This window comes from Bombina bombina, chromosome 1 (genome assembly GCF_027579735.1).
Source record: "Bombina bombina isolate aBomBom1 chromosome 1, aBomBom1.pri, whole genome shotgun sequence".
In the NCBI taxonomy this organism is placed as follows: Eukaryota; Metazoa; Chordata; class Amphibia; order Anura; family Bombinatoridae; genus Bombina; species Bombina bombina.
In genome coordinates, this window is record NC_069499.1 from 1,185,202,494 (window position 1) to 1,185,217,299 (window position 14,806).

Here is a 14,806-nt window from a genome sequence, read left to right on the forward strand (position 1 = left end):
CCAGGTATCTTCAGCGGTATTTGTGGCATTATCTGCTTTTCCTATACTAAAGGGAAATCGCAAGAGGAAAATTAGAGATTCAGTTAGTAAGGTTTCTGTTCCACCTGCTGCTACTCAGATTGCCCCTCATAGGTCTGATGAGGAGGATACGTTGGTAGCCCCTGATGGTGAAATCTCAGATTTGTACAGTATAATTCCTTCTTCTGATACTGAAGTAGTGTCCTTCAGATTTAATCTTGAACACCTCTGTGTATTTTTAAATGATGTTTTGGCTACCTTGGACAACTTCGATACGCCTGTCGTTGTCAACCCTAAGAAATCTAGTAAACTTAATAGTTAATACAGTGTTCCTTCCTCTGTGGAAGTGTTTCCTGTTCCAGCCTGTTCAACAGAAATTATTTCTCGGGAATAGGAGAAGCCAGGGATACCTTCCCCCCGTCTCCTGTCTTTAAAGATGTTTTCCTGTCGCTGACTCCATTATTAATTAATTAATTAATTAATTTGTTTTCTACTCTGGCTTAGACATCTACGATCCCTATAGAGGATAGTTGCTCTTTTAGGGACTAATGGACAAGTTGGAGGCTTATTTGAAGTTTGTATTGCCACTGTGTCAAGTGTGGCATCCTTTGGTGCGTCGCCTTGTCTGAATCATTCATGATAGAGACTCCTTAGAGGGGATCCAGGTCCGAGTTAAGGCTCTTAAGCTAGCCTATTATTTTGTGGCTATATTCTTGATTAGCAGATTTTTCCTCTGAGTCCAAGCTTCTGGCGCTTCCTTAAAAGGGTAAGACCTTATTTGATCCTGATCTGACAGGAATATTTCTGATATTACGGGTGGAAAAGTGTCTTTTCTACCACAAAACTAGACAAATAGACCTAAGGACATCAGCAGAAGAAAAACGGAGCTGAGTCTAAGTCAGCATGTTGGTTTGCCCCTGATCCAGGATCGGACCAAGTGGGGGGCTGAATTTCTCTGTTGTTTTCAGGAAGGATACAAGATCTCCCAGATAGATTGTGGACTTAGTATCTCGGGGTTTCTGAATAGAATTTAAATCCTTTCTTCCCAGAGGCAAGTTCCTCCCCTCAATTTTATCTGCAGTCCAGATAAAAGAGAGGCATTTTTGAATTGCGTTTGGGACTTTTCTCTCTGGGAGTGATAATACCAGTTCCTGTTAGGGAACAGGGTCTAGGATTTTAATCAGACCTGTTGGGGTTCCCAAAAGGAGGAAACGTTTCATCTTATTCTAGACCTAAGTGTCTCAACAGTTTTCTCAGGGTATCGTCCTTGAAGATAGCAACCATTCGTTCCATTCTTCCTTGGTCCAAGAGGGTTAGTTCCTGACCACAATAGACCTGAAGGGCGTGTATATTCAAGTTCTTGAGATTTTTGGTTTGTGGCTCTGTCCTTGGTCTTGCCACTGCTCCCAGAATTTTCTCAAAGGTTCTGGAGACTCTCTTGGCAGTACTTAGGTTTCAGACGCCTTTCTGGATGACATATTGGTTCAGGCGCCATCCTTTCAACAAGCAAATTCTCAAATGAGATCTTGTTGTCTTGTCTACGTCCTCTCGGATGGAAAGTGAATCTGGAAAAGAGTTCCCTTGTTCTAGCTACAGGGGTAGTTTTCTTAGTTTCCCTATCTCTGAAAATATTTCTGACAGAGGTTCAGAAGCTCAGAGATTCTTTCTACTTGCCTTCCTCTGCGACCTTCAGTGGCTCTATGTATGGAGGTTATTGGTCTGATGGTGTCTTCATTGGACTTCATCCTTTTGCTCGAATCCTTCTGAGACTTCTGCTGTTATGCGTGCTCAGTTAGTGGAACAGGGATCATGTGGATCTGTCTCGGTGGATAGATCTAGTCTGCCGACATGGGATTCTCTCCCGGGGTGGTTTTCTTAGGAGCATCTGGCTCAGGGCATATGCTTCTGGAGACCTTCTTGGGTGATTGTGACCACGTACACCAGCCTGCTGGGCTGGGGAGCAGTCTGGGACTTGTTAAAGGCATAGGGACTATGGACTCGGCAGGAGACTACTCTCCCCATAAACATCTTGGAGTTAAGAGCGATTTACAATTCTCTGATGGCTTACCTCAGTTGTCCTTGTCTGGTTTATTAGGTTCCAGTTGGACAATATCACCTCATTGGCTTACTTCAACCACCAGGGAGATACTCGGAGTTCCTTAGCCATGAAGGAGGTGGCTCGGATTGCTCTGTGGACGGAAGCTCACAGTTGCTGTCTATCTGCCATCCACATTCCAGAAGTGGACAACTGGGAAGCGGACTTCCTAAGCAGACAGACATTTCATCCCGGGGAGTGGGCTCTTCATCTGGAGGTGTTCTCCAGGTTAACCCTCAAATGGGGGATGCCGGAGTTGGATCTGATGGTGTCTTGGCAGAACACCAAGCTTCCAAGGTACAGTTCAAGGTCAAGAGATCCGCATTCCATTCTGATAGATGCTCTGGCGGTTCCCTGGGATTTCAGTCTGGCTTACCTGTTTCCTCTGTTTGCTCTCCTTCCACGAGTCATTGCTCTAACTCAAGGTCCATTCCTTCATCCAAATGTTGTTTCCCTGAAGCTGACTGCTTGGAGATTGAACGCTTAATTCTGTCTAAGCGTGGCTTTTCTGAGTCAGTCATTGAGACCATGATTTCGGCTCGCAAGCCTGTTACTAGAAAGATTTACCAAAAGGTATGGTGTAAATATCTTTATTGGTGTGAATCTAAGGCCTACTCTTGGATTAGGGTTAGGATTCCTAGGATTTTGTCTTTTCTCCAGGAAGGTCTGGAGAAGGGATTGTCAGTCAGTACTCTGAAAGGTCAGATTTCAGCATTATCTTTTTGGTTACACAAACGTCTGGCGGATGTGCGAGATGTTCAATTCTTTTGTCAGGTCCTGGTCAGAATCAGGCCTGTGTTTAAGTCTGTTGCTCCTCTTTGGAGCCTTATCCTTGTTCTTAAAGTTTTGCACCTGGCTCCGTTTGAGCCTTTGTATTTCATAGATTTTAAGCTATTATCTTGGAAGGTTTTGGTTTCTTTTTGCTATCTCTTCTCCTCGAAGAGTTTCGGAACTCTTTGCTTTGCAGTGGGATTTGCCTTATCTTTCATGCTGATAAGGCGGTTTTTCGATCGAAGTTGGGTTTTTCTTCCTAATCCTTCTTCTCATAAGGAACGTTTGTTGCACAACCTGGATGTTGTGCGTGTTCTAATATTCTGCTTTCAGGCGACTAAGGATTTTTGCCAGTCCTTTGCACAGTTTGTTTGTTTCTCAGGAAGACGTAAGGCTCAGAAATTGACTGATACTTCTCTTTCTTTATGGTTGAGAAGTATAATTTGTTTTGTTTTGAGACTGCTGGTCAGCAGCCTCCTGAGAGATTTTCCACGAGGGCTGTTTTCCTCTTCTTGGGTCTTCAAGAAAGCTTCTGTGGAACAGATTTGCAAGGCTGCAACTTGGTCTTCTTTGCATACTTTTTCCAATTTTTACAAATTTGATACTTTTGCCTCGGCTGAGGCTTCTTTTGGGAGAAGGTTCTTCAAGCGGTGGTGCCTTCTGTTTAGGTGTGCCTGTTTTGTTCTCCCTCCCTAGTCATCTGTGTCTTTTAGCTTGGGTATTGGTTCCCAACAGTAATTGAGGTTGTCATGGACTCACCATATCTTAGGAAAGAAAACAAAATTTATGCTTACCTGATAAATGTCTTTCTTTCCGGATATGGTGAGTCCACAACCCCACCCTTTTTATTAAGACAGTAATTTTTGACTAAACGTCAGGCACCTTTACACCTTTGTATTATTCTTTTTTTCCATTTCCCTTCGTTCGAATGACTGGGGTTTGTGGGAAAGGAAGTGATACTTAACAGCTTTGCTGTGATGCTCTTTGCCTCCTCCTGCTGGCCAGGAGTGATATTCCCAACAGTAATTGAGGACGTCGTAGACTCACCATATCCAGAAATAAATTTATCAGGTAAGCATACATTTTGTTTTTTTTAAAGGGACACGATATCTTTTTTTTCATGATTCAGATAGAGCATACAATTTTTTTTTAAAAATCATTAAATTCACTTTTATTATCTAATTTGCTTAGTTCTCTTGGTATTCAATGTTGAAAAGAATACCTAGGTAGGCACAGGAGCTGGGATCTATTTGCTGATTGGTGGCTGCAAATATATGCCTCTTGTCATTAGGTTACTGATGTGTTCAGCTAGCTCCCAGTGGTGCAATGCTGCTCCCTTTATAAAGGATACCAAGAGAATGAAGCACAATTGATAACAGAAGTACATTGGAAAGATGTTCAAAAATGTATTATCTATTTGAATCATAAAAGAAACATTTTCGGTAACATGTCTCTTCAACTGATAAGCAAGGATTCATTCATTCAGACAAAATCAGTTCGGCACACAGAAATCCACCAAAGAATCAAATCCCATATGTCTCTTGAAATATAAAGAGCCTAACTAGGTAGGTAAAGTCAATCGTTCCATGTTTTAGTCATTAAAAACAAAGCATTAGTACATATGTCATGCACCAGGAATATCAGAGTAAAACAAGCAGAAAAGAAAGACCCCGGCCCCTCCGTAACATACGCGTTTCATGCTTCACGGGCACCTGATCACTGATGTGGAGGGGTCATGGAACACCCATTAAATATATTTCTTTAGCCAATTTAAAAACATATATTGGACATATACGTGATACAACCCCTCCTATCCTGCTTATAAACATAACTCTGACATTTCTTGTATGTGGTGTTGATGCGGAGGGGCCGTGCTTTTTAGCAACAAAAAAGTTTCACAAAACACTTTAAAAATACATTACAAAGTACACTTACACTCATATTAACACTGTCTGATACAAATTATTAAAAAAAAGTGCACACAAAAGTTATAAGGGCTCAAAGATAGGAGATCTCGGGTGTTAGAAAACAAAAAGCCGACGCAGGGATTTCACAGTGGCATACATTCACATACATAAAGAAACATGCATTTATATGTGTAGAGATATGTTTAACTATGGAGATAATGAAAAGATTTTACATTACAATCTTATGCACATTAAACAATATCTCAGATATAGATCTCGATATATCTATATATATATATCTATATATCTATATATATATATATATATATATATTCATATACATGTTTCGCAATAATTAGATATATCAGTCCAAATATCATAAAATATATAGATAAATATTTATTTAGAAATAAATAGAACATATTCCGTTGCGAAAACATTTTCGCAATATGAAATATTAGTATTTTCATGTACACTTTTCAAGGAGAATACATCATGGGCTTTGTGCAACATATTAGAGTTTTTTTTCTATTTGTGTTCTCCATTGACTTCTATGGGGAATACGTGAATGCGCATGTGATTTTTTGGTTTGCATTACACGGCTGAACGTGCACGTGATTTTGAGGTTTGCATTACGCAGCTTAACGCGCAAGCAAAATAAGTTATTTTGCAACTTGTAATAACTGTACAACCCCAAATGCAAAGAAAACAATCACACGCGTGGGGTTTTTGCAACTGATTTGCAGTGCAATTTGTAATCTTGCTCATAAAGGGCTAGATTACGAAAATTGCGCTTTCGCAAGCACTATATTTGCTTTCCACTAAGTAATACCAGTGCACGCAAATTACAAGTTAAAGGGACACTGTACCCAAATTTTTTCTTTTGTGATTCAGATAGAGCATGTAATTTTAAGCAACTTTCTAATTTACTACTATTATCAATTTTTCTTCATTCTCTTGGTATGTTTATTTGAAAAGCAAGAATGTAAGTTTAGATGCCGGCCCATTTTTGGTGAACAACCTGGGTTGTCCTTGCTGATTGGACAGCACCAATAAACCAGTGCTGTCCATAGTTCTGAAACCAAACATTTGCTGGCTCCTTAGCTTAGATGCCTTCTTTTTCAAATAAAGATAGCAAGAGAAGGAAGAATAATTGATAATAGAAGTAAATTAAAAAGTTGTTTAAAAGTGCATGCTCTATCTGAATCATGAAAGAAAAAATTTGGGTTCAGTGTCCCTTTAAGCGGAATGCCTGGAAGCATTGCGCTCACAAGAGTTTGCTTCCCTAGGCTCCAACGGGAGCCTCGTACTGATGCCTTGAGACACGGCAAAGAACCTAGCACAGCGCAGGGGGCTGCAAATGTAATATATATATATATATATATATATATATATATATATATTTACATATATATTTGTGTATGAGAGTATATAAACAGTGCTGTATACAGCAAATATAAACTAGAAATACACAATGTGTAGAAAAAAACACTTTATTTTACTGACAGACCATGTCGTAGAGCATTAAAAAGATATAACATATGCCTATTCACAAAGCAATAGTTTTAAATGTTGCTATTGTATATAGTCCTAACACATAGGTTAAAAAACTATTTGCACAATGGAGGGCAAATTAAAGTTTTTGGGATGAAATGGAGCACTATTGTCCCCACTTTCATACAATATACAAATTTACAACATACAAATATGCAGTATTAAATCACAAGTTTAAAAACCTTTTAAAAAACTAAAAATCATATAGTACTCTGATAAATGAAGAGCGAGAGAAACTGCAAAAACTTGCATGGCCAGACTCTGTGTATAGGTTACCACTACTAGTTTCAGGGTCACACCCCTTCCTCAGGTGACGCCGAAGAAAAAGGTCACTTGGTCTGACGAGTCGACATTCCTAGTGCGTGAGGTTGATGGCAGGCTTCGAATTTGCCGAAAACAGAAGAAACCATGGACCCGTCATGTCGGATGAAAACTGTGCAAGGAAGTGGGGGCAGTTTTATGGTGTGGGGAATGTTTTCCTGGCAAACGTTGGGTTCATTAATACCCCTAGATTCAGGTCTGAATGCCACAGCGTACATAAACATTGTTGCTGACCAAGTGTATCCTTTCATGTTGACAGATTATCCTTAGGCAGATGGTTACTTCCAGCAGGATAATGCACCGGTGCACACATCACTATGGTATGGTTCCTGGAAGATGACAATAACTTTTCTGCAGTGGCCTGCTCAGTCTCCGGATCTCAATTCAATTCTGTGCTGGAGGCCTACAATTCCATCGAATCTCCAGGAATTGCGGGACACACTCATGTCTGCATGGTACACAATACCTGCACATTTTCAGCATCTTGTTGAATCCATGCCTAGACTGTTTTGAAGGCTAAAGGAGGCTCAAAAAGCTACTAGGTAGCTGTACCTAATAAAGGGGCCAATATGGGTTAATGTAAGTAAAAAGTAAAAACACAGTCCCCATAGACTTCAATGCAAAGGCACTTTTTAGTGACTGTTTTTTCTAACACCCCACATCCCCTCACTTTAACCCTTTATAACTGCTTTGTGCAGTTTTTTTTTTTTTTTAAGTAACACTCATATTTTTTTTTTTTTTTACTAAATTAACTATACACTTTATTTAGATGGAAATTGGGGGACATTTTTTTTAATTAACCAGAGGTCTGACCTCTGGTTAATTGCACTTAGTGCAAAGTTCTACCGTGAGCTCGCAGTAGCATTAACCCGCCACTTTTAATGGCTGGTTATTTAACGTGCGCCCCTAAATGGGCAAATTTGTCTCTTTATGGGTGCACGTTTAAATAGCACTCCACTTATAATCTAGCCCAATATTAGAAATAATGCTGAAACAAATTATATAATAGTTGTGCCTTTTATAACTATAGTGAAAACAGTTGGATGATAGAAAAAATTATCAATAAGAATATTTTAAAATCATATACAAAAATAGGCCGTTGACTCTCAAAAACTCCAATGCTTTATAGATAGGAAATCTAAAATGTTTAGGAAAATACTGGCTCCTACAGTTAGAAAAAAAGTAAGAATAGGAATGAAAGATCAGTTTTGGGTACTGCATTGCAAGACTTTTATCCCTGCAAAATATGCAGAGGGGGCAGACAGAACAGTACTTTGCTTTATATTTATCCTTTTTGCTACAGTGTATTGATATATTGTTGCATTCTACTATGAAATTGTAATATATTGTAATATATGTAATTGTAAATTATGTAATTATATTGTATCATCAATTATTATTCAGACTGAGTGTGATTTGTAGGAAATACAGTATATAGATGTTTGTGAGTGCTATAATTGATTCATAAAAGGTAACCAATAAAATTGATTCAATAAAAGGTAAGCAATATAGAGCTAGTAACCAATAAAATTGATTCAATAAAAGGTAACCAATATAGAGCTAGTAAACATCCATTGGTTATATATGTTTGGTAGCTTCAGGCATTATCCCACACACAATGACTAAAGGGTTAATTGAGATAACCAAAGAACGTATAATTTGGAGACGGCTATTATGACAAAGGCTGTACCGATCAGCTGAAACGCGTTGCTAGTCACTTCTTGTTACAAGGCTATACTGGATGTATAGTAATAGAGTGTGCCACTATAAATGCAATACCGTGTTGGCTCCTACTTTATAATGTTTGCCATGTGGTCACAAACCTATAAAAGGTACACAGAATAATTAAATCATAAAATAATTGATTGGATCAAAATGTGCTAATTTACAATGTGAAATATATATATATATATACATATATATATATATATATATATATATATATATATATATATATATATATATATATATATATATATATATATAAAACACCTAATCGCATAAATCTAAAAGTCAAATAATAAAAACAACATGAAAAAACGAAATCTTGTCACATACTAGTGCCCAAATATTGTTGGGAAGTGTCCATATAGTAATATGTGAAGTCCCACAAAGGTAACTTAGTCTCTAGTATGTTGGTAAGCTGTGAAAAATTGGGCTGCTGGTCTTGGAAATGTATGATCGATAATAACTTAACTTGATGAAACGGCCAGGAGTTTGCGGCCGAGAAACGCGTTTTAAGCTCACCAATAAATAATCATCTGATTTTACCTAAAGCCTTTTATCAGCATTACCCTGTCCTTGTTTCCTTGGAATATTTGAACCCGTTAGCGATTCTCTACATACGGCCACCTCTGTTAACATTTACGGAATCCCTGTGGTTAAGCAGAAGCTGCATACCACAATCGGTGTCTTCATAGAAGATCCTGGTTTAACGACAGAGGAGAGCCCAGAGCCGGATTCACTATTGATTGTATCATCCACAATCCAGCGTGCTGACTGCTGAAAACGTCAGCCTGCACATTCACACTTCTTTCTATAAGAGTGCCAGTATTCTTGTGAGTATATTTTCAGACGCTTGTTGTCAACCTGTCACTTCACATTTTGGAGTTTTTCTGCACTATGAGGTGCTGTCTTCTTATCCACTTCTTGTTACGCCCACTCTGACTGTTAAAGTTTGTTAGACAAGACCGTCAAAGCTTGGTAAATATGAGACACACAGAGCTGCACGGAGCTGCAGTTATTTAATTCCAAACAGGCACAATGTTCCAGACTACCTTTTGGATACTGTTGACTGCAAAAAACAGCAGCATAAACTGTGCTTTTGGTCAGGTACTCAGGGAAACATACGCCAAATCCTGCTTCCCCAACCTCAGCGTCCCACATGGAAAAACACCAGGGCCAAGCTCATGCTTACTTCCCCTAGGTGCACGCAGCTGCACACTGCCTAGATTTAAAGGGGCCGTGTTCTAATTACCGGAACTCCCACCTGGAGGTCTCAGGTGTGGGAGTCCCTATAAAAGTTTACTAAGCCCATCACTCTGGGCTGAGTTATTGCAGTACAATCTTGTTTCTGTGTAAGCCAAGCTCACTTACCTTGTACCTGCGTATGCTCAGCTTTCCTCAAACCAGCTGTGCTTGCTGTACCTATCTGATGTCCCGTGGCAGCCTCACCAACAGTACCCGCTGGGTATCCTGTGGCTGCCGAGTCTCCTGTGTCTACAATACTACTGACAGCTTTCCACAAACTAGCTGTGCCTGCTGTACCTACCTGATAACCTATTAGAACTAATGTATGGGGAAGCTTCTCTGGAAGAGATCCAAGATACCTTGAATTTAATCAGGACTGCAAACAGCTTTATATGTGCTGCAGCTGTTGAAATGATATGCATGTATGCAAAAAGCACTGCTATAGCTGTTCTGGCTAGACTAGCATTATTTCTCAAGTCCTGGCCTGCTGATATGGTCTCTAAGAACAGGCAGCAATCTCCTTTTCAGTGAAAGGTTTTCTTTGGACTAGGCCTGGACAATTACAAGAGATAAACAAGCTTTCTTGCCACATGATAAAAAGTCTAACATCAGATATAGGTCTGCAGGAGGCTTTTGCTCCTTTCAACATTCATAAGGCCCCCCCTACTCTACCCAGTGAACAGGCTCACCTAAAGTTTATTGGACACCTAACAATGTTTAGCCCAAATCCAAACAAGCCAGGAAACCTACTCCTGCCTGAAAGTCAACATGAAGGTGTGGCCCCCATTCCAGACAAAGCTTTGGTAGGGGCAGATTCAATATTTTTTCAAGAGGCTTGGGAAAGATCAGTTCAGGGAACTTGGGTGTTGGAAATCGTATCTCAGGGGTGCATTAACATTTCCTGTAATGGTCCCCCCACCTCCCCCCCTTTGGAGATTGTTAGTTAGGGATCCCCACTTTTTTCTGAAGTGTAGCTTTCCATCCCTCCCTCTCCCTTTATTTTATTTTATTTTTTTCTGCAGTGTAGGGCCATCTCACTCACTCCCTTCACTGCTGGAATGCCTACCCGCCTCCTGGGTTTCCCTCCCACACTTCCCACCGTGTTACAGACGGTGACACACACAGTGTCACCGTCTGTAACAATCTGGCATCTGCCTTCATATGGAACCAGAGCACCTATCAGTCTCGGGTTCCATATGTAGGCAGATGCCTGGAGCTCAGAAACTCCAGCTCTTGGTTGTAATTTTACAGTGTAAACTGCTCGCGCTTTCTGCAGCTCCAACGTATATATACAAAATAAGGTACGATAGACAAAGTACCGCATGACGTATATACACGTCATATTGGGTTAAAGTGCCATAAAACTGTTGAGAACTGTGCATTTCCTAAAAGGGCTAATTAAGTAAAAATAGTTTGAAAAAAAATTGTTTAAAAATTGCCGCCAATTATTTTAAATCATTTTTTAAAAATAAGCAAAATTAGTCAAAAAGCCATGCTGTCTGGAGCACTGTGCTCCACCCCCCCCTTAGTGTTTAGACACAGGCATTGTATTTCAACTGAGTTCACAGCTTCTAGACATGCTCCAGTAGATAATCCCTGTTCACTTTTGCATTCTACTAAAACAACAATAGATATAGATACAGCCATAGAAGGAAATGTGTGGGTGAAGTTAGAGCTTTACAATTCAGAAACTAAATAGAAAGGGTTAATGGCGAGGCACTGCAGTATAAATTTGCAGGTAAAGTAATTAAAGTACATATTATTATATTTTATCTCTATCCCAACTTGTTTATTTCCCTTTAAGGAGTTAAGAATAATTAAAACATATTCTGCTGTGTGAAGAACATTAGAATGGGAAATATTCATATTTCATGTCAAGTTAGCGCACTTTGGTTAAACGTGATCGAGTTTGCGTGTGAGTAGGGTGTTTTTTCCAATTTTCGTGCTCCATTCAAGTCTATGGGAGAATATGTTAACGCTGTTGCTATATTCGAAGTTTGGCTTTTTGCACGTATCAGGGTAACACTCAACTTGTAATACGCTCGCTACCCGGCCACACAAGAAGCTTACTTCTAGAGGAGTTAAAGCACGAGCAGCAGCGCTAATTTGCGCTCCACTCATAACCTAGACCTGTGTTTTTATCTGTAATTCATGATTGGGTGAATGGAAAACTATTTTTTATTTGAATACGACTGATAAAAAAAGTGACTCCAGAGTGTGCCTATTTATAAGTTTAAAGGGACACTGAAACCAATTTTTTTCTTTTGTGATTCAGATAGAGCATGACATTTTAAGCAACTTTCTAATTTACTCCTATTATCAAATTTTCTTTATTCTCTTGGTATCTTTATTTGAAATGCAAGAATCTAAGTTTAGATGCCGGCCCATTTTTGGTGAACAACCTGGGTTGTCCTTGCTGATTGGTGAATAAATTCATCCACCAATAAACAAGTGCTGTCCAGAGTTCTGAACCAACAAAAAGCTTAGATGCCTTCTTTTTCAAATAAAGATAGCAAGAGAATGAAGAAAAATTGATAATAGGAGTAAATTAGAAAGTTGCTTAAAAGTGCATGCTCTATCTGAATCACGAAAGAAAAACATTTGGGTTCAGTGTCCCTTTAATAAGTAACAAAATTCCCTTATTCTAGGGATAATTATTTTTGCAAAATATAGTTCCCCCATACTTTTTTAAGGATTATCCTATTACCAAAAAAAACTACTGAGGATCTATACTAATCATTTCTTCAATCTCTAAGTTTGTCTCAGAAAATATTTTGCCCTTCATGGTGTAGATGTGAATTTGTCTCACTGTCAATGCCAGGAATTATAATTTCATAACAAGTATATAAGTGCCATCCTGTCCTAATAGTATCCAGGCCCAAATATTATTCAATATATTATTTTCTTTCTTGCTTTGCAGTGATCCTCAGACTCAGCTAGAGCGTCTGATGAAGAGGAATTCTCTTTCTCAGGAAGAGGCCAGGAAACGACTGGCTGCACAGCTCCCTCTGGACAGCAAACTCCCACTGGCCGACCATGTCATCAACAACTCAGGAGACAGGGAGACTGCCAGACGTCAAGTCCTGCAACTGCACGCACGGTTAGAAGCCTCACGAGGTTACCTGCCAGCTCGAGTGGCTGCTATAACAATAGCCACAGGACTGGTAGCTTTCTTCTGGGGCCTCCTTAGGCGATTCTGGCATTAAAAGAAAAGATTTAGTTCCCCTTCTCTTTATAGGCAAAATGACTTTATGGCGGTGACTTGTTTTAAATTCTCTTAATTTTACTCAGATGAACAAGTTTAACGCTTTTTATCTATTACGTACTTTTTACACCTGTGACATTGTGCAGTCTGCCTGTACTTTTAACAGGAAGAAACAGAAAACCATTTTACTCTATTTTCTTTAATTACTCCTCAGTTTCGCTTTTTTCAGACTACTTGAATTCTGTTTTCTGCACTGGTCCCTAACACCTCATTTTAAAGGTTATCCCACTTATCCATTACATTTTCTGTAAATTATTACTTCACCAATAACCAAAGAGTCTTCTGTATAATATTTTAACACCATTTCATGTTTTAATATTTAAAATGTTAATGTTTTTAAATTACAATTGTGAATTTTATCATGCGGCAAAGTGAATGTGCATTAAAGGGAGATCATGCACATATAGAAGCTTAGAATAACAACATTTAGATGTGATATATAATACATTTTTAGATTATCTATTGCTTTAAACTAATGCCAAATATTCTAATTGTTTTACTCCTTTAATGAACAATGTATTAAAGCTACGTACGTTTTTTTAAATGAAAAAAGTACTGAAGACGTGTTTGTGTGTTGATTTTATGATAAATGACAAAACTGCTGCCATGTACTAAAATGGTTTAATAAATTGCACTGTGGTTGTTGCATAATTCATCATTTGGTAAATATATTCAGGTTCAAAATTTAGTAGATGTTGAAGCCCAACAAGGGAAGACTGCATTTTCATTGTTCAGTATTTGTTTAGAAAATGATGTGATTCACCTGTTAAAAGGTTAGGTATTCTGAAAACGAATACACAACATCCCGCAATATGACTTAAAGTGAAGGTAAAGTTAACTCTATCTCACAATCTAATATCACTTGTTCCCCTAAATGAATATGAGTTTCAGTTTTTTAAATTCTAATTGTAAACTCACGGCTAGATTACGAGTTGTGCGTTAGGGTAAAAAAGCAGCATTAAGAGGTCGTAACGCTGCTTTTTTACGCCCGCTGCTATTACGAGTCTTGCAGGTTTAGGGGCACCGCACACTTCTTTGGCCTTACCGCAAAACGACTTACGTAAACTTCGTATAGTCTTTTTTCTATGGGACTTCCATAGCGCTGATATTACGAGTCTGTCCTGGGAGGCCAAAAAGTGAGCGGTACAGCCTACCCTGTCAAGAGTCCTAACGCATTTAAAAGTCAGTAGTTATGAGTTTTATGGTACAACGCCATAACATAAAACTCATAACTAAAGTGCTAAAAAGTACACTAACACCCATAAACTACCTCTTAACCCCTAAACCGAGGTCCTCCCGCATCGCACACACTATAAGAAAAATTTTAACCCATAATCTGCCTCTCCGGACACCGCCGCCACCTACATTATATTTATGAACCCCTAATCTGCTGACCCCAACATCACCGACACCTACATTATATTTATTAACCCCTAATCTGCCGCCCCCAATGTCGCCGCCACCTACCTACACTTATTAACCCCTAATCTGCCCCCCCAACGTCGCCGCCTCTATAATAAACATATTAACCCCTAAACCGCTGCACTCCCACCTCGCAGATATTAGTTAAATATTATTAACCCCTAATCTGCCGGCCCTAACATCGATGCCACCTACCTACATTTATTAACCCCTAATCTACCGCACCCAACGTCACTGCCACTATATTAAAGTTATTAACCCCTAAACCTAAGTCTAACCCTAAACCTAACACCCCCTAACTTAAATATAATTTAAATAAATCTAAATAAATATTCCTATCATTAACTAAATTATTCCTATTTAAAACTAAATACTTACCTGTAAAATAAACCCTAAGCTAGCTACAATATAACTAATAGTTACATTGTAGCCAGCTTACGATTTATTTTTATTTTACAGGCAAGTTTGTATTTATTTTAACTA

General features: G+C 38.8%; 1 protein-coding gene across 3 annotated transcripts in view; it reads left to right on the forward strand.

Moving 5' to 3' along the window:
* DCAKD (dephospho-CoA kinase domain containing) overlaps positions 1 to 13,552 on the forward strand; it is a 202,880-nt gene extending 189,328 nt beyond the window's left edge. For all 3 annotated transcript variants that reach the window (XM_053699868.1, XM_053699860.1, XM_053699854.1), the window contains exon 5: positions 12,557 to 13,552. In XM_053699868.1, the coding sequence (XP_053555843.1) occupies positions 12,557 to 12,842 (286 nt within the window). In that variant the 3' untranslated portion in view covers positions 12,843 to 13,552. The remainder of the gene's footprint in view (positions 1 to 12,556) is intronic.
* Positions 13,553 to 14,806: the final 1,254 nt, after the last annotated feature.